Source organism: Prinia subflava, chromosome 4 (genome assembly GCF_021018805.1).
Source record: "Prinia subflava isolate CZ2003 ecotype Zambia chromosome 4, Cam_Psub_1.2, whole genome shotgun sequence".
In the NCBI taxonomy this organism is placed as follows: domain Eukaryota; kingdom Metazoa; phylum Chordata; class Aves; order Passeriformes; family Cisticolidae; genus Prinia; species Prinia subflava.
The window spans coordinates 7604577-7625468 of NC_086250.1; the positions used below are offsets into that span (position 1 = coordinate 7604577).

Here is a 20892-nt window from a genome sequence, read left to right on the forward strand (position 1 = left end):
GCACTGTAACTTGGTGGGGTTGAACCCACCAGCTCTCTGGAAGCTGTGGATGAATTTTTATGATGGGGGCTCCCCATGGGTCAGGTAGGTCAGCACTTCTCAGGCTCTGAAGAAAGCCTGTGGTTTATTGTCCTTCTGTGAACTGGCTACCAGACGTGGCTCTGAAGCTCACAGCCAGCTGAGGAAAAAAGTCATTGCCTGATGGGAGAGCAGCACATCTTGATAATGTTGCCTATATCCTACCAGTTGTTTTCCTGAAGATAGAGGGTCCTCTCTTTAGGTTCCATTACAATTTTTGAGCCCACAGCTAACCCTGGCAGCATCTAGAGAACCACTTTGTATCACTTACTTGTATTTTGTCTTTGGTGCAAAAAGGATGGTCTGGCTGTCAGATAAATTACTGTGAATGGCATTCCAGGCTCCATCAGAGACCTCTTGTCATTTTGCCCTGGGCAGCACTGGAGCTTGGTAAGCCCTTAGGAACTCTGGCTTGCAACTGCTACAGTGTTCAATCAGTCCAAGGCTGAGAGTGCAGAATTAATTTGAAGAAAGCACTGATGCCAGAGAGCTCTCCATAGGCACGCAGTCTCAATGGTCATGATGTTGCCTCTGCAGTTGGGTGGGACCTTAGGCAACACTAAAGCAAGTAAAGTACCTGAAAATGACCTTCATCCTTCCACACCTCTTGCTTTTTAGCCTTGCTATGCCTCAGATTGCTCTTAGGAAATGTTGGGGTGGTAGTGCCTCTTTCTGCTCGTTTATGTCTCCTCTGTCAAGTTCAGTGCAGGACTTCAGAGTTGTCAATTTGTCAGCCCAGAGATGTGCCAGCCCTGTAAATTATACTTTGAGTTTCCCTCTCACCAATCTACCCTCTGCTCTTTGGCTGTCTTCCAACTCCTCAGATTTTTCCCTCTGTCCCTACCATACCTCAGCATTCCATGCTGTCTGCTGAGTTCATCTGTAGCACACAAAGATTTTAACAATTCCTCACTCAAAGCTACTGGATCCTGGTGATGTTCTTAAAGCCTCCTTGTTGGTAGTACTCATCTCCATTTGTGGTCTGTTGCCTAAATACTGCTTACACAATGGGATTTGTTGTCTGCATGTAATTCTTCTGTAGGTTGTTTTATCCCAGGCACGTATGACAATATTTTGCCAAAAGACACAAATTTTTTCAGGCATTTTTACCTTAATATTCCTCTTTTTCTTCAGAGCTCAGCCTCTTACATCTGGTGAGGGCACATCATTTGCTTCTTTGCTTTTCTATGTATCTTGTTTTAAATATTGAGATTAAGAGCAAATGAAATGGGACTATGAAGTCCTAAAGGAACTTCTTTAGGTCTGCTCCCCCTGGACTAGGAAAAGCAAGTGTTTTAAGCTTTTAATTTTCAATATGGTATAATTTCAGTACAGCCTTCTTTCAGCCACCAGTGACTGTTGTGGTTTGATTAACAGATTTGACTCAGAAATGTGTGCAGCCTGGCCAGCTGCCTGTCATTTCTTGGCTAAAGGGGGATCCCAGATTGCAAGTGCTGCCTCTCAGCTATGAGGCAGATAGGAGTGAGGCACTGCTGGATCTCAGGTCTCCTGGGAAAGAAGGAAAGAAACAGCTTCAGGGTTATACATAGTCATCAGTCCCTATGTTTTGTAACCTGCTGTGGATTGAAGGTATCTGGGGAAAACTGCAGGCTCATTTTCTGGGGTGAGTGGTTGATCCCCTTGTTTTCAGGTTTCCAGACAGTTGCCATATAGGAACTTGGGTTTGATAGGTTTTCTACTTTTTACCTGTTGTGGCTGGTATTTCTTTGCCAGGACAGAGACCAGTTCATTGATGCTGAACTTTCAAAAAGTCCAGTGCCCCAAGACCCAGAACAGACTTGAAGAAAGAGAGGAGGTTTCTTCTGTACCCTCAGTACCCCTCTGCTGGGTCACGTGGACTGGACAAAAGTCTGCCTGTGCACAGGCAACAGTGAGAAAAGCTCAAACTTGGGGTGGGGCAGAAGGAAGAGCCTGCAACAAGGAGGGTGGTCAGGGAGATCAGCATTGCTCACTGGCACAGCTAGAATTTGAGAGAGAGGGATGTGAAGTCGAGCTGGGAGAATGGATTTCTTAACCTCACCTTTCTTCTGCTGTCATGTGCACCTGCTGCTGCACAACTTCCTGGAAAAATGAGCCAGAGTTATGGCAGGGTGTCTGATGCCCCTCTGGAGTGATGGTTCCTCTAACAAATGACAGGATGTTCCTGCTGCTATTGGTTGTCCCTTTAGCAAAACGTGGCAAAGGTCTGTGGGTTGGTTGTAAAAGGGCCAACGCTCCTGCTGCTGACCCAGGCAGGTTTCATTATGATGCCACAATGGAATTTCTGAGGGTTTTTTTTAATTTCACCACTACTCGTACTTTAAAAACAAGGGAAAAAATTACACTCAATATATTTATTCTGCATTATAGCTCCTACAGCTTTTAAAGTGAAGAAATGTCACAATTAACTTTACTTGTGAGTACCTTGATCCTCCAATTACACAAGCCTTGCAAATGTACCAACACATATGGGGTCTCAGTAAGTGTGGGCTCTGGGGCTGCATGGATAACTTCACTAAATACTGATAAAGAGAAAAGGGGGTGAACTTAGTCAGTAGAGGGGATAATGGCAGGAGAAAGCACTGTACTGTTCATTTTTTAAGAAGTCATTTTGTTTTAATAATTTGTAATGCTAATAATACGCTAGGAAATCTGTGATATAGTGTGTAAACATAATAAAGTATTGGGAAAATTCAAGTTCACTACAGATTGGCTATTAAATGTTTTCAGTGAAGTAAAGTGAAACAGCTCAAGGCTGCAAAGAAATGATCCAACTGGCAGATTAATAAACTGAGAATTCACACCCTTAATTTGTAAATATAAATAGTAAAGTTCAGAAGTGAAGTCATTAATAATTAGACCTTATCTGTCAATAAACTTTCTTGACATTAATATTTAATACTATAAAAGTAGTGTCTTTAAAACAAATTCTTCCTAGAAGAGGTAAGCAATGTGACATTTTTACTGTTTTTCTTAAAATATTCTAAATTGTAATAAAGAGCTTTTAGAACTGGCTAGCAAACTGGTTCTTGTAACAATTATGGTAAATTTGGCTTACTCCAAAATCTTTCTTACTACAAAACTCAAAGTAGACCTTGCAGTAAGTGTTACAAAGCCAAAACACAAAAGAGAGCTTGCATCTCGACTGCAAGTGGAATGCAAATGGTTGCGTTAATGCCAGCCTGGAAATACTGCAAATTTCTTCCATTTTATTTTTTCAATGGGTCTGATATTGTATATTCAAACAAACTTTGTTGGGGTCTCACCATTCTCACAAGTATTATAAACTCTTGGTTTTCCTTTTTGCCTCAATTACTGCCCATGGAGATCAAAATGTTGCCTTCTATAGCAAAATCTGTGGTGTTACCCCATCCTTTCTGTTTTGTTCAGCTTTCATGAACTGGGGATTTGGGAAAAATACCAATAAATGACATCCTTTTAATAGCTCTGCATGGAGATTACAATCCAAGGAAACTCTCTGGACAAAAATAGTATTTCTCTCCTGTTTGTGCATTGCCACACACACTGGGCTCCTGGTTTATGATTGCAACTGAGACACTACAATTATGCAGAGTAATAATGCAGGCCTGTTGAATTAAATGATGAAGGTAATTTGATTTGAATTAGGATTAGCATCTCCTGGCCCTTCACGTGGACCAGGGCCATATAGTATGAACTGTAGATAGGGAAATAACTGTTCTGTCTTTCTGTACAAACAGGGCACAAGGCCCACTGGTTTAAAGATACTTGATATTTTTAATTTGCCATGAAAAATAAGGCAAGGGTTTGTTTTGTTAGGAAGAACTTCAGAATGTGTTCAAATTTCAGCATGGTCCTTTCCAGAGTAAAAAAATTGCAATTAAGGTGACACACACTAAGACCAAGATAAAAACATGTATTTTTAAGAAAGAATTTGATTAAGGGAAGGACAAGTTTTTCAGCCCTTTCTTTTCATGGATGGCAGTTAACCAAGTGAGACACCCCACTAAAATCACTGGAACTGCTCACAGGAATATGAGTTAAACCATACAGCTCTCAGTGTCTTGTTTATTACTTAAACAGGACTTAAATTGATGCAATTTGGTATTCATCTTCCTTTCCACTATTTATAAGGGTCGCTTTGTAATTTTGCATTTATCTCAATTTTTACAATGCAAATATCGATATCACTTACACTTCTGTTTAGAATTACTTTTAGTTTGAAGAAATGTCAATTGTTTATTTTAAAACGAAAGTAATTAGTAGGCTTTCATTTAAAAACAGAAAGAAAACAAACAGCCATTTTGACTGAATATGAAAGGAATCTATATAAAGAAAGCAGAATTCTTTTTGCACTAACAGCACAATTTTTTTGTTTCACATTGTGTAAGAATAATGTTACCAAAATGTACACCAGCTTTTTAAAAAGAAATTGAAATAAATCAGTAAATGGTTAATAGAATGAATAGAATGAATAGAATGTTAATAGAATGAATATTTGGATTAGCTACTATAAGGTTTTCCTAATGCTTCTCTGGCACATGGAGAACTTACAGAGTGGAGAGAGAAGGAAAAAGAAGAGGAAAAAATATGCAAAGCCAGTTGGGTAGAGTTATGCAAATGACCTTATCAGGGCAAGCAAAAGGCCTCTCCACCATGCCTGCCAATTCGGAAATAGCAGCTATGGACACACTCAGCTCCCTTTTCCTGAGGAGATGCAGCTTTAGCCTGTGATGCTGGCAACCACACCATGAAAGGAGATTAAAAATTGCCTCCTCTTTTGTGTCTTTTTAAGAAATTGGCAGAGATGTTAAATGAATCCTGGTGAGGGCAAGCACCCTGATGATATCCCAGTACCATTTTTTCAGTTTCAAATGGGTTCTAGCAAATGAAAGGAGCAAAGAAACCACGAGGCTTTGACAGGGGTACAAAATTAGTCCCAGATTTCTCTCCATGCACTGGTATCCATCCATGCTGAGGGGATATCCAGTTTGAAGGAAGAAGGCAAGAAGAAGCATTACCACTGATTTTCTTCAAGTTTGAAAGCCAGTGTTTTTAAACTTGGGCAGGCACTAACTGGTCTCTCGTTTAACATTCAGCTGGGTGGATGCATTTGTGGTCAGTGTGACATATTGGTGAGGATTTTTCATAGCTAGGGTTGGACTCCGTTGTCAGGAGGCAACCAGAGGGTACAGTCAGATGAAGGGCTTGGCTGAAGTGTTAACTCTGGGCTGGGTGCACACGCTGAGGGTTCATCCAGTGTGTCAGTGCTGCTTTATTCAAGTTGCTGCTTCCCAGGCTTCAAAGACAAACCATGTGTGTAGCATTATGTAAGTAAGAGGGTAAAGACTGAAAAAACCCAGGGAGGAAAACAGTAACAGTGCCATGATTTTTTTTTTTTTGTACAATGTGTGCTGCTCACTCCTTGTTTTCCTTCTGATAACACCAAGGCATTTATGTGCAAACAAAAGGTTCCTCTTGCCGAGTCAGCCTCCTCCTCCTCCCACCTGATTCCGTCAGCAGAGTTGCAAAAGCATGACTGTGACAGTGCTAAATGAATAAGGCTGAGATTGGATTGACTAGAGAAATCTCTTCTTCACACGTGTGCACACCTCAGGCCTAGTGGGGGGAAGAGGAAGTCTAGAAAAAATCCAAAATGGGGCATCACAAAACATTTTGTTAAAAATCAAGCACAGTGCTTTCTTTTGAGAATTAATCTTTGAGGGAAGTAGTGTTTCAGGACCTAAATCAACAAATTTGGTCACAGCAGGGAAGACACAATATTGAACAGGACCAGTGGCCATTCCAGCAGTGTCAGAAGAAGATACAAGAAAGAAAAACTGTAATGTATTAAGGAATAAACCAGCTCACAAATAAACCTTTTCTGAATTTCCATTGTTGGTTATCCAAACACCTGAATAACAAGGGTGTAAATCTTTTCTGAAACTGCATTGATGTCCTTAGAAGCTCTGCATGGTCTCAAACACAGAGGACTTCGTTTTCATGAACATTCAGTACTTGGGTCCATATGCTCTGTGTTTATTATCTGCCAGAGAGGTGTGAGACATCTAGTTTGCAGATTTTCTCAGGGCTTCACGGGAAATTTTTGACACTTTGCATTCCCTAATGTCATTTTGTGTGAAATTGCTGAAGAAGGCTTCTCCCACTCCTCAAATTGACAATGTGTGTGCATTTCTGCCCCATTCTGTCAGTGCCAAACTGATTGACCCCAGTCATGGGGGGTGGGGGAGGAGGGAATCACATTAGTAAGCAAAGTATTTTAGAAAAGTAGTTTTCCACTTGAAACTTTTTAAGAAGAAAGAAAAGACCTGGGAATGTCAACTTGCTTTGCACTTATGGGTATCAATGAGCTTAGTAGTTTCTGTAATGTAGGAATTGTAAAAGCAGGCATGAAGGCAGAAGCTAAGGCAACCTGCAAAGTTAGGTTAGAAGGTGTCCTTTCTTCAAATTGTAGTTCACCGTCCTTTCCTAATGTTCGTGTTTGCTTCCTACCTTCTTAACTCTCCAGTCTGTCTTTTTTAAAAATGATGTTCCAAGCTTTGCAGGTTGGTTGTGAGTCAGTCTTCCCAAAAAAGCAAAAACTTGAGATGATTTGGAAGTTAGGATATAAAAGAATGAAGCAAAACTGGTTTGGACTTTGTAAACTAAGCAAGTCCTGAAGCATTGGAAAAATAGAAGAGAAATTACTTCATAGAGACATCTCTGTAGATATCCTGACTTCAATGTCATTGGATTGTCTGAGTTTTTGTGAGTACAAGTGGTGTGTGAACAGACAGACCTACAAATCAGGATTTCTGCAACAGATAAGATAAAATAATTAGACAAATGTCCTTCACAGAGCTGTCTGAAATTTGCCAATATACGGGGGAGCACAGCTAAGACAATTTTAATTAGACAGGTTGGTGAAAAAGCATTTCAACTTTGTTTTCTCAATATCACATAATGAAGCGTACGAAGACTTCAGTAGTTTCAGCTGGATCCTGGGGACGTGAGCATGGCATGCACACCATCGTGCTGTCACTTTGCTTGTGTGCTGAATCCTTCCCTCTCCTGTCTGCCCATATTGTAATGTCCTCCAGGCAGGTGGTCCTCCTGCTTCGGTGTTTTACGCTACCCGGCACAACTTCCAGCCATGTAAAGAAGCCATCAGATGTGAAATATTTCTGACAGGTGATATAGTTTCATTCTCTTTTCCAGTACTTAACCTTATTTAGCCTCACCCCTTCAAAAGAGGTGGCACTGTGACTGAGGGGTGAGTTCCTCACTCCTCCCTGCTGTCACAGCTCCGCAGCCCAGCTCAGCTCTGGGGACTCACAGCACACAGTGCCCCTCTCCAAGCACACGGGTCCCCTTTCCCCTGGCACATTTGCAGTAGTTCACTGATCATAGCAAGCACAGGGATGATCATCCTTCCTGTGGGAAAGGAAGGGTGGGAAGGACATTAGTCCTGGAGATGGTTCACTGATGTGGAGGTCACTAAGTGTCTGTACCAGCACAGTAGGCTTATGTGGCTGTAGGAGTTGTGAATCTGGGATGAAACCAGTTACCCTTCATTACTAGGTGTCTGCAGCCTCTCTCACTGCGCCTTTACAGTAGCAAGAAACCAAAAAAGCTGGATGAGACACAACCTTCTTGTGATTTAGCTCATCCATTTGTTTTCCTTTTCATTCAAAGCTTGATCCTTTACTGGAACTGCACAGGTAAATCATTTGCCTCTCTTGACATTGCAATCATTTTTCCACTCTTGGAAGCAAGCCTTTTTCAATGACCTCATCCAGATCAAACTCAAGTGATACAGCAAGCCCAAGCGTTATTCTCCAGTGGCATGACATCTTCTGTAACAATACTGGCTGAAGCATTTTCTCTGTTTTCTGTTACCACATCCAGCTGTTATTTTTTTTGCAATTTGCCATCTCCCTGCCATAAGTTGTGTTGACCTGACTGTTAGTGCAATTGTGCTCTTAACCTGTTCAGAAAGCTGATCTGGCAGAAACCACTGTACATATAGATGTGAATACAATTATCTCCCTCATCAAGAACACAGCATAGCTTCTCCACCAAATGCACTGGCACATCAGCGTGGTGGCCAGAAAACATGACTAAGTCAACACAGTCACTGAACACTACATATTGTCCAAGCTGTCACCTAGGATGAGCTTGCTTGAAGGACACTGTAGTTACTGCAGACACCCCAGCACTGAGGTAGAAATTATCCCAAACATGATCTTGCATGCTGTCCCAATTGATGAAGTTAATTTCTTATTCCTTGTAACAGTATTTTCAAGTGGTTCTTAGTAGAAATACTCACGCCTCAACTTTGTATGACTTTCACAGAAATAATAAATGCAAACCATTTTTTTGGGGGGACCTCAATCTCAATATGAGAAGTTAGTGGTTATGCTGACTAGCTTCAGAGCAAGAAGGAGTTAAATGCCGGAGAGGAAGCAATTCTCAAGCTGCAGCAAAGATAATCATGATAATTTATCATCTGATAATCAAAGAGCACACACTTAATTTGTTCTCATTATCAATGTATTTCAAGCACAAGTACCTCAGTACAAGAGGCCTTTCTGAGCACAAGTTGCACTGGAAGGTTAAAGGGCCCCATGGAAGTGTAATGCAGCTACTTCTCCCGAATGGGTGATATGTTGTAGTGCAGTTTGGAGTCCATCTCAGTGTCCTACTTGTCCTCTGAATGTGGAAAAGGATCCCTGGCATCTAGAGCTGTTCTTTGAAGTGCTTCACCTTTCTCTAGGACAGCAGAGTCTTCTTGAAAAAATGACTGACAGTTTGTAAGAGCTGTAGGGATTTGGTTCATTAAGGAACCATCAAGAAACGAAGCTAAATCTGGAGGTTTAATCATGCCAGAACTCCAGTTTGCAGCATCTTGGGAGCGAGAGATGTCTGCAGCATGCTAAGAGTGGGCTTTTACCTCCAAAGATGTGGTTCACAACTAAGTACACTGTGCAGTGTCCAAAGTTGTAATTTGTACAGTAATTTAATATTTAATGTCACCTGAAGGCAGGTCTTTGCATAAAGCACAGAACTCGTGTACTGGTGTAGTGAAGCAGGCTGCCATAGCCCTCCTGCATGAGGACTCTGCAGAGAATGCCTGCATGAGCAAGACATCCAAAAGCAAAATCAGTTACAGTAAAAGTATGACATATTTTTACCACATGTTGGTGGTAAATTTTTTTTCTACGGTGATTTGCTTAATGGTTACAGGCAAAGTAAGCCATGGTTCTGGGCTGTGCTGCCAAAATCTGCTTTTACAGTAGCAGCACAATGCAGCTGCAGCTCACGAGCCTTGGAGCCCCAGTGCAGAGGAAGCCAACAGATGACATCTTGCTGTTACGTTCTGTAGTGGAGCTGGCCTCACGTTCCCTGGAAACAGCCTGGAAAACATGCTCTTTGTGTACACACTCCCCCCTCCCCAGCTCTCACAGTCACAGTTGAGTTAGGAAACAAAGTCCCAGCCAAAATTCCTCAAGGGAAAGGGACCCAACTTCTTCAGGATGTGAGCCTCTGAGAACAAAATCTCCCTGTGAGAAAAAGGCAGTTTCTTGATATGAAGGATTATAATGTTGTTGGTGGTGTTTTGTTCAGATGTGAAACTGAGATTTCAAAACTTTCCACTTGATTCAGCTGTACAAAAAGGACATTCTGACCCCTCTCTCACAGAACTGTAGGATCTCTCTAAATTTGCATCCACTGGAAGATCAAGCATAGCCCATAGTAGTTTAATGTGATACATTGCTGAAAGAACCATCTTAATTTTAGGCACCTGTATGTATTGCAACTAGTAACTGTTTCTTCAGTTTTTCTTATCTTTCAGCAGTGTTGATCAGGTACCTAAACCTGGAGCTTCCAGTTTGGTTTCCAGCATTAGCATGGTACACACTGTAAGCATGGTAATAATCTGAGCACTCTGCTCCACTGTACTGCAATTAGGTAGCAGGCAAAAGACTTAAGTAAAACCATATGTAGGTCAAGACTACCAAGATCAATTTATTTCTGATTACTTACAAATCTTCAAACCCTCAGCCAGAGATCAAGGCCATATTGTGTTAAGAGAAAGAAACAACATGTATTGACACTTCATTCTAAGATGGGGTCGGGTTGTCTACCTTAAAATTACTGTTGCCAGGATGCATCAAATAATTGATACAAGAAGTGGGAAGGTAAAGTAGGTGTAAAGGATGTAAAGATGCTCTGCATGTGTCCAGTTGTAAAGAGGAGCAGAATAGAGTTCCTGGATTTGATCCTTCAGTGTATGGGCAGGCATTCAGTGCCTTTGTGCCTCACATCTATAAAACAGATATAACAATCTAATTTGCCTGCAGTTGAAAGGCACTGTGTGTAAATGTGCAAGCATTAATAAGTATCTGCAGTGGCCATAGCCGGTGCAGAAAAAATGTAAAGAATGCTTTTTAGATCTGGAATTTTGACCTGGATTGAGATTAAAATGGTTTGAAACAATAAAGAGTTGCTGAGAAGAAAATGAAAGCTTTTATAATCCCTTGACTTCTACTGGCAAAACTGTTTGCTTCTGGCAGCATCGTCTCTTGAGCTAGCTACCCTGTGACATTGTCAGGGCTCAGCTGCTCTTGTGTAGGATATAGTTTTTGCACATACAAGGAAAAAACCAACAGAAGACATTTCTTTCAGCTCCTTTTGAAAGGGAGCAGTAGGAAAGCAATGTCTGCTCCATGGACAACAGCCAAAAATTGGTTGAGAAGAAGTCAGGAGTGGATTAAGACTAACTGGGAGCAGATCCAAGCCAGCATTTCCCCCCTCCCCATCCCACTGCCACTGCTGGTGTTGCATTGGCTGCTGTGGCAGGAATGCCATGGTGTGGGAGCAGTGGAGTGGCTGCTGGCGGCCAGGCAGTGTCCTGCTGGCCACTGCTACACTGTGACCCCTGCTACACTGTGGCCTTCTCTGAACGTGCTGCCCAGATGGAAAAGGCCAGCCTTCACCCTGCCCTGGAAGGAGAGCTCTTGTCAGGCTTCTAGGAAGGTTTTGCAAACAACATGAAAGGAAGCTGGAGCCGTCTGCGGAGTTCTTGAAAGCTCTTGGACATGGCTCATGGAATGAGTGCCTAGAAAACCCGCTGGTCTTTTCATCACCTCTGTGGTTGCTCGCTTCTTTGGTAGCTTTTCTCTTTCAGAACCTCAAATCCAACTTCAACGCACAAACCAGCACCATTTTCTAGACTGGTTTGTCCTGGGCTGGGTGAATTCTGTTTCAGACCACAAACTGCCTGTCAGCAGCTGGTAGGCTGCCCCAGCATTGTGATATTTTCTGTTTCTGACTGATCCCAGAGTGGGGCAGCTCACCGAGGACATCCTCATACCCACTTATTCTATAGGTTTCCTCTGGATGATGCAGTGGAAACAGAAGGGAGACAAGTGGCTCCTGTGGGTCAAATACGGATCTCAATTATAAGAAACGCAGCACAACTGGCCACATTAAACCATGGGGGTTGCACTGGAAGCTTTAGTCTGCCATCAGGTACAGCTCCAAGGACTTCAGGAACTGGTGGGCATTTTCAGGGACTTTTCTGACTTGCTGGGGCTGGGGGTCTTAGACATGGCTGAGTAATTCTGTCTGAGGAAGTTACTTTATTTACTAACTTGTCTCTACATAGAAAAGGAGTTGGGCATAGAGTGACAAAGAATATATTCTTAATTTTGTAATCTACAGCGTGGCTTCAAATTCTGTGGGGTTTTTGTACCGGTGACTTCATCTGCCATCATTAATCAGTGAGCTGTCTCAGCCCAGCAAGCTAATTTAGAGTCCTGCTTGTGCATTTGATCAGCAAATGCAAACCATGTGTAATGTCAGCAGGTCAAGCGAGGTGATGGAACACGGGATTTTCACCTCAGTTCCAGAAAGGGCCATAGTTGCTTCCAGGAAGCTGAGCTTGGCACGGGGTGTGGGCAATTGAAAAGATTTATTTCCCTGTATGAGAGCTTGTTCTAATCGAGCATTTTCCAATCAATATGTTTCTTACAGACCTTCCAAAGGCTGCATTAGGAAAGCAATTTTATTTATTTTATGACCCTGAAGCCCTGAGGGATTCGGATGTGTCAGCTTCCCAGGGCCTCTGTAAAGACAGTGAAAGGAGAAGGGCTGGGTCACAGGGCACCACACCAGCAAAGTCAGCATGGCAGAAACCCATGGCAGAGCTTCACTGGGTTGGTTTTTGCAGATGTCTGCACACATGGAGGTCCCAGAGCAGGCACAGTGCACGGAGCATTACCTGCACTGGTGCTCTACCTCTAATATCTTGTTCAACAGGACACCAGGAGAAATAAGCCTGTGCCTTTTATTTCAGATCACTACTGAAAAAGCTGTTTTGCCCTCTGTTCCCAGCAGTGCAGGAGATTCCCCAAAGCCTTGTCATTCTGATTACAGGCACTTTCAAACCTTCTTAAAGAATGTGCAAGCCTCACTTGTGGTCTCTTTTCCTGCCACAAATCCTCTGTTCCCTTTCCAATCATTTTTTCCTCAACAAGACCTGTAAAGGGGCATTTTTATCTGCTGCCATGCATTTCCTTTTGTGCCAGTTCGTACTCACCTCCCAAATAATTCTCTCTGAGGATTAGCCAGGATTAACCTTTTCTTCATTTTCTACCTTTGCTTATCTCTATGCCTGGAAAGTGCAGAGCCAGCTCTCTACTATAGGATGAGGCAGTCCCTGCAACCCAACAGCAGTGAATAATCACTGCCTCTCCACTGCCTGGGTCAAGAGCTGGAAAGAGCAAGTGGTCAGGCACATCACTGCACACAGACATCTGTCCCCTGCTCTAACAGCAAGTGAGCAGGGGACAGATTTACCCTGTGGCAGGGCTACATCTTCCACACGTATGCTAAGCCCAGGACAGTCCCTGAGGGCAGTTATTTACACTCTCCATCTGCATGGGAATAGCTAGGCATGCCACAGGTTCCTGTCACCTCTGAGGAACTGCAAAGGCTTCCTGAGAAATCAAGATCTTTACCCTTCCTGCCTTTACCTTCCATAGCAGTGATAGTTCTGAAGAACTGCCGAGCACCCTGTGGGTGCTGGGTGCTGTGGGGAAGTCACTTGGGTTAAGAGATGGATGCAGCAGCCCTGGCAGAGAAAGCACAGAGCTGCTGCCTCAGGAGGACCTCAGTGCCTCAGTTTGGGAAGCCCTTCAGCACAATCCCACGCTGCTGCTGAGCTCAGCACTGCCCTGCTGGGGAGCAGAGTGGTGGTGGTGCTGTCATGTCCAAGCATGATACCAGAACAGGGCCCCATGCCTGCTGCAACAATCAGTGCCTCTGAACAGGGAACCAGAGAGCAGCACACACAGCACCATGGCAGTGTGGAACTGGCATTGTTTGAAGCACTGTGCAGCATTTTGCACTTCAGAGCATTTGGGATATTGACTGGCAAAGCCCTATGATACCTCTTTGCATTTTGGTAGTCCAGCATTTCAAACAAAGATGTGAGACAGGAAGGGATTTTAAAAAGTTGCTCTGGCAGAGCTTGAGAGAAGAATTTAAATCTAATCATATCCTTTTCTTCCAGACTGTGTTTCCTTTATACAGAAATAAAGACCTCATGCACCTCTCCTGCTTGACATACATCAACCATCATATGCAGAGGCAAATATTATGCTTTACAGCTAACAAGGAAAAAATTTGTTAATCAATAACAAAAAAGAGCATCAGTTCCTAAGGAGTGACTTGGTAGGAGACATTCAAGTGTTCTGAACTTCTCTAGCATCATTTTCCCACTAAAGGCTCACAGTAGCTACAGACATGAGCTGGCTTCCCTGATGCTGCCAGTGATGATGCTCTGTCCCTGAGTGTTTGGGAACCAGCTGCTGATTTGCATGCACTGGCCCCTTTGCTGTTTGCCCAACCATGCTAAGTAGTTTTTGGCGTGGGAGTGTGAACAATTCTGTCTGCCCTGCAGAAAGCAGGGATAAATGAGAGGTCTGTCTTTACCCCCTTCTCACATCATCATCCTGCCTGCCAGGCAGCCAGGCGAGAGGACGGAGAGCGTAGCTGAAGTGGAACAAAAAGTTAGATGAAACTTACTCTGAATGCTGTTTTCCATGTCCTGTGGCTGTGTCCTCATCTCGAAACTAAAGCAGAACAGCAGCTCTCAGTGGTGCTGTGCATATTTTACATTGGATTTGTGTCTTCAGATTGTTCCAAAATGAATCAAGGTGAAAGCAGCCTGTGGTACATTACACTTCACATTTTACATTCACATTTGCGTACACTGAACGTGGCAACTCATACTGTAAAATGCATACTCTGTCTTCCAAACCAAAGAAGGGGTTGCTGAGTGCAAGTGCTTTCCAAGATTCAAGGTTGGCTACATCTGTTCAAAAAACAAAGTTGTAACCCCACCAGAAGTCTGTGGTCAGGTGAAAATATTGCTGGCTGTGTAGTTCTAAGTGCAAAGGTTATACTGCCTGGACAGAGCACTCTGTTTTTCCAACCTCACTGCCTGACCATGCTTCAGTTTCCTGGGGGGCTCTCTGTCAGAAGTGAACTCTTCAGACACTATCGGCCTTAAAGTGTTCAACAGACCAGTACATTGCTGTTTGTGCCCGTGTCTGTTGGTGTTTAACAGGTTTACTGGCTTCTTCAAAGCATAAATTACCCCATCAGTCCCTCTCCACTGTACTTTGCTTTGCTGCTTGAGAATAGAAAGGAAGGCAGGGTGGATTTCTTCTGTGCTTGGGATGGTTACCAGCTTGTGCCCTGCAGCGTGAGAATTGATCGTCCTCATCATTTATAAGGTAGCCAGAGCAACAGGTGTTGGAAACAGGACCTGAGGTGAGGAGGATGCTGCACAAAGAGATAATCTATTAAGACACCAGTGCATCAGCCTGCAGCGTTAGAAAGGCGAGCACAGATTTTGCTCCCTGTTTGATGCATATAAAGCTGTCAGTTTATAAACATGTCAATAAATTATTGTATTTTACTCTGCTGGAGGTGGTGCTTGGAAACTGACAGAAGACAGAGAATACGCTGGGTCTCACAGAGACATTTTGATAGTTTGCATGGCTTTGTCTAACCTGCTTTCAGCTATTGAGTTCAAGAAGTTTTTGTTGTTTATTTTTGCACTACACAGATAGGAAGACCATGATAGGGAATGCTTGCCAGATTTCAACCAGAGGAGCAAAGGCAGAGATGGGAGCAGAGCCAGGTCTGACTCTTAGGTCAAAATTCACCCTGGGAAGTCCATGGCCACCAAGAGGGCAGGCTGGGAGAAAGGCAGCATCCCCCATGTCTGACCTGCACGTAGTGAAAGCAGCAAAACCTTCACACTGATTTCAGCAGTCAGTTCAGCAGGCAAAACTCTGCCCTCGTTTTGCAACACAGCTCTTGTTTTCCTCGCTTCATTCTGCTTGGTAAATATCTTTGGTAGGTGAAGACAGTGCTGTTAGCTTCTGCAGAGAATAAAACCAGAGAGATAAAAAGAGCCCATTTTCCTCCACTGTGGGCATGACAATAAAAGAAGATGGAGAGAGGAAAATAAGAAACAGCATCCAAAGAAGGAAAATAGTATAAGTGGGATTAGGTTTTCTTTCATGGACAGTACAGGAAAGCATTTTCATGACCTACTGATAGCAGCATACACGGTGCTGTAAAATCCCTTCAGCTGCAAAGCCAACCATCTCATGACCTTGTTTTCACAAAACCAACTACTTCTTCTTAAGAAGGGTCAAAGAAGGTGGCAGTCAAGTTTAGTAGATGCTGTACTGCTCATGAAAGAATTATTTTTTGAATGACAGTTTCTGAAGCACTTTCAGCAACACTGCTGTGCACCCCTAGAAAAACCTCCTGTGACTGAACTGGTTCAGCCTCACAAAACAAATGGGCATGTGGTGGGAACATGTTTTTTTGAGAAACTAACTTCCCAGGAAAGCAGCAGGGCAGGAAGGGAGGGAAGTGAGAGAATAAGAAATCCATCTAGGGAAACGCAGTTTACTTATTTTATGGCACCTTATGTTTTCCAAACACAATGTAAGTATTTTAATTATGCGATCACCCCAGGGGTGGAGTGATGTGGCACATCCACCCACTCAGTTTAGCCATAGCCAAACTGAATGAGACTGGCTGCTTGCTGATTGTCAGTAATTTCAAGTCAAGTGGTCCTAGGTCATATAACTTTGGGGCTTTTCTCACAAGTTTCAGAGGTGCTGCTGAAACCCAGCAGAGACCTCATTTGCAGTGCCAAGTGTTGGGTCTGTTTCAGAGCTGCCAGCACAGCTCATGGGGCTTGTCCCAGTCTGTGTAGTTTATTTGGCTGTTCTGGGTCTAGCGCTGATCAATCTAAAGCTCTCTTTGGACACGGGACTTTTGTACTAGTTGAACAGAAGGCAAAAATGTACTGTCACCTGCAGGTGGGAAGTGTCAATCCGTGTTTGTGCAGGGAGTGATTTATTGCATTGTATCTATAAAGGAGCACACACCTCATGGGAAGTTATCATGCAACTCCGTCCTTGTTAGCCTGATTTTCACAACAATATTTTCTTTTCTTTCATGCCTCATCAGGTGAAGTACACATCAGAGGGGCGGTTAGATTTCTACACAACAGTTCTCCTTTGGGCAATGTGTTACTTGTATGGCATGGCGAAGAGGGAGGCAAAAAAATCCCACATGAGTGTTTCAAGCACTCCTCAGATAGTCTTGTAAAACACTTTCATATGCTGTGGTCTGCCTGCATCACCTTTCTCTTTTTGCTACAGCAACAGCCTGGGGTCTGGAGTGTATTTTCTGCAGGAATAGCCCTTTATTCAGTAGAAGATGAACCTCACTCTGGCATTTTAGATGACAGTTTCCATGTCTCTGAGCAAATCTACACCTCACCCCAGTCCCTTCAAAAAGAAAGGTCCTACAGAAAACTCTGACCTCAATAAGCAGACCCTAATTCATAGGGGGAAGAGAATTTACTTCATAAATAATTAAAGGCTATTACTTGTTTCTGTAGTAAAATATGCTACAGTTGAAAGCCAATGGAAATTCTTGCTACGGCCATGCAGATATCCCTTCCTTAGGTCAGCTCTGACCCTTTCTCAGGCACAATCTCAATTCCTCTTCTGACAGAGATTCAGTTCTATGTGCAGCAGTGGCTCTGGGACTTTCCAAAGCCGTTGTCTGGGAATCTGGCAAAGCAGCAGAATGCAATTCACTTCATGTTACCTCTTGCTAAAACAGAAATAAAAGGGTTGCCTATCTGTTAAAGAAGTAAAAACCAAACCAAAACAAGAGTGGTACAGCTCTCCCAGGCTTCTTTGAGTGCTTGGTAGGAGGAGGGTAATCAGATCTCAGAGAATGGTGTGCCAGGAAGGAAATTTCTTCCCATGTGCTGCATACAATCAGCCATGTGCAATATAAGGAAGGGAGGTTGGTCTTCCTCTGAAGCGTAAGATACTGGCTTCTGCCAGAGGCTCTGTACCAGAGATCTGATCAGATATGGCAAATTTTATGTTCCTATGCACAGTGGGTAAGCTTTGTAGCAAGTCAAACAATGACTCATCTCATGAGGGGGAAAGGAAAATAAAGCTTTTATCGCCCATTGGATTGGAGATAATCTCTCTGCTTGGATATAAACAGCTCTTCACCGTGCTGCCTTCTCTCCAGGGGAAGGAAGCTATTTTAAATTTCTGTGTAGAACAGATATTGAATTGTCATACCTCCCAAGCTTCTCTGCCTGGGCCCAATATAGGTAGCAGGCAAAATGTCTTTGATAGTAATGTGGTTGAGGCTCTGTGAATAAACACAATGGCCTAGTCTGTATAAGCTTTACGAGCTGGCTGGCAGAAAGGAAGTGCCAGATTCTCCTTGGAAAATCTCCTTGGCATCTTGGAAAATCTGTCCCCAAACCAAATATCCCTACTATTTTACTAAAAAATGCTATACCTTCTTACACAGATGTAGTTCCATCGGTAATATTTGATTGCTGTACAGGAAACACAGGCTCAAGCAGTGCCAAAGGGGGCACAGTCTTGGCCCTGGCTTTCCTCTCCAGTGTGGGAATGGCTTAACGTAATGGCACCTGGAGGAGGGGTGGGCCTGTCTGAATACACCTCTCTCAACAAGACATGTGCTGATAATCACACTGTTACAGGGGCTTCCTGGCAGACCCCACCCCAGCCACCTGGAGAGAAGCCACGGCTCTCTTGCATTTGACAACTTTTCATTATTCTTGATCCATGAATGTACAAGGGGTGTGGAGAGAGAGCACGCCTCTCTTCCATAAAATGATGGATGGCACCAAGGGCTTTGCCTGCTGCCCAGTCTGCACATCAGAAGGAACACGTGAAGGAAAATCCTTTCGCACAGTGGAAACCTGGAATGAAATACTGTTCTGTGAGCTTTCTTCAGGATGCTGAGGCAGTTGTTGTTTCTCAATATGTCACAGATAAACCAAAGTGCCAAAGTATTTCACAGTCCAGTGCTTAGAGTAATCCTCCACCAACATGACATTCCTCTCCCACACTCTCCCCTGAGACTTTGTACGTTATGCTGTGGGGAGAGAGGGAGGGGGATTCAGTGATGTCTGCCTGTGTTCCTGTGTGTTGTCTCAATTTGTAACAGAACTGTGTTCTCTTTCTGGCACAGGTTTGCAGCCAGTTTACTGGAGCAGGGAGGATGTGGCACAGTGGCTCCGGTGGGCGGAGAAGGAGTTTTCCTTGAGGCCCATTGAGAGCAACACCTTTGAGATGAATGGCAAAGCTCTGCTGCTCCTGACCAAAGAGGACTTTCGATACAGGTCCCCTCATTCAGGTGAGGATTATTTACAGAAGCTGTGAGTGGAAAGAGAGGAAGCTGCAACAAAAGCTGAAGAGGGTCAGAGGAGGAAAAGGTCACCTTTGCTGGGGTGGACTGGGAAGGGGAGGGTAAAGGGAGGACAGAGACACTTGTATGAGCCAAGGACAAAAAGGACAAAGAGGGAAGGAAATCCTGATACACCTGAGTTGTAGGCATATTTGAATGCAAATTCAAACCCAAACATCCAAGCTGTTTATAGTTAACACTCCCTGCAGAGCTCCCAGAAAGCAAGCTACTCTGGCAGCATTTTGTGACTTCCAGCTCTTCCCTGTAAAGGCTTATCTATTCACAGACCCAACTAAAGCAGCAAGTTAATCAAGTGCTCCAGCCTCTTTAAGCAGCCCATATTAGCATTTTCCCTCCCAGTCGTCTTGGCTGAGGTGCTGCTAAAAGTGAGTGCAAAACTCCTTCCTTGGGGACCTTGCCTCTATTTAACAGCCCCTGTGGGTTTTGCTTTACTTTACCGTATTCTCGCATGTGTTGGACTCCAGCCCTCAGCACAGCACAGACAGGTGTGTGAATCACTCTGCCTATTGCTCAAATTATGTCTTCATTTATTCACAAAGGAGATTTAGAAATGTCTGCATTGCCTGCCTGTATTTGTATCCCCTGTGGTCTGTCTGCTCCAGTTTTACAGTCAGAGTAAGCCTCTACCCTCTTTTGTCAGGGGTGTTTAACGAAATATGAGTTGTGAGCTTTGTTTTCTGTGACCACACGAGGTACTCCTGTTAAATATAAAGGCTTGCACTTCAATCACTACAGGTGATCAAAGAGCTTGGACCAAGTGGTGACAGAATTGCTGAGAGGAGGCTTCCAGTGCAAGGCTCACAAGGTGCAGGAGTACAGCTGGTGCTGTTGGGATCCAGCTGATAACCAAGCTGTGGGTCTAATTCTGCACCAATCTCCTTGGCCACTCTCCACAACCATCCTCCTGCAGAATCTGCCTCACAAACTGTTGCTTATGTTTAGTGTATATAAAGTTTATTAAGCATGTACTTCCAATCCAGGACTCATTTTGTATGGAAGAAGAGCCCAAACATTAATGTCTGTTGTCACTGTAATACATTAGTGAGAACTAATGCCTAGAAATGTATTTTTTTTTTAATTTTTTTAAATTTCTGGTACACCACTTGAGTGTAAAAATTAGCCCTGCTTGAAGCAAAAGGAGTATTGAAAGCAGGGATGTGGGCAAGAACTGCAGAGGACACCTTTATGTATGTTGTCTGCAACTCCCCTTCCTGCCTGCATGTTCCTATTCTTCCCCTTGTGTGTTGTGAGGGCGCTTGAAATAAGCAGGATTAAAAATGTTTCCAGGCTGGAAGTAGAGTGTTCCCAGAGAATAGCCTCTGACTTGCAAAATCTCACTTTATTCAGAAGGTTAAGCTGAATTTGGAATGAAATAACCCAGCTAAAGGCCTCCTCCCTTGCATTTTGTCTCTCCTTTCCCTCCAGGTATTCCCCACTGACAGTAAACCTTGTGGAGGATATCTGAGTCAGTCCCTAAAAATTTAGATAACTGTAGGTAAAGGGACATTACCTCAGCATTTCCCAGAATTAACTGTACGTGAAATTTAAGAACTGTGAAATAATGTTTGTCACAGAGGCGTTAAGTTTTTCCAGACTGAAGCCACACGAAAGCTGTATCATTTCCCCTCATGGTTCAAGCAGGAGAAGGGCATCCACTGCCACAGTGCTGCCAAGAACGGGGCTCACAGCCCCACAGCTGCTCTGTTCAGGGCTGCCCAGGGAAGGGAGGCAGCACAGGAGGGAGGGAGGGAGTACAAAACATTTTTCACCATCTTAACACTGCTGCATCTGGGTGATGCAGAAGTCTCAGCTATTTCATTAGGTTAAAAAAAAACCCCACATAACAAAAAACCAGCTTTATGGGTGTTTTCACTAGTCTGTGCAGCCAATCAAAAGAGGTACAAATTTGCTGCCTTATTGCTCAGAGTGTTACAGCACTAGTTATTTATGATTATGCCA

General features: G+C 43.5%; 1 protein-coding gene across 2 annotated transcripts in view; it reads left to right on the plus strand.

The window, feature by feature from the left end:
- The window catches only part of ETV6 (ETS variant transcription factor 6), a 123030-nt gene that overhangs the window by 76948 nt on the left and 25190 nt on the right, over nt 1-20892 (plus strand). For both annotated transcript variants that reach the window (XM_063395332.1, XM_063395330.1), the window contains one exon: nt 18697-18861. In XM_063395332.1, coding sequence (XP_063251402.1) covers nt 18798-18861 — 64 coding nt within the window. In that variant the 5' untranslated portion in view covers nt 18697-18797. The remainder of the gene's footprint in view (nt 1-18696; nt 18862-20892) is intronic.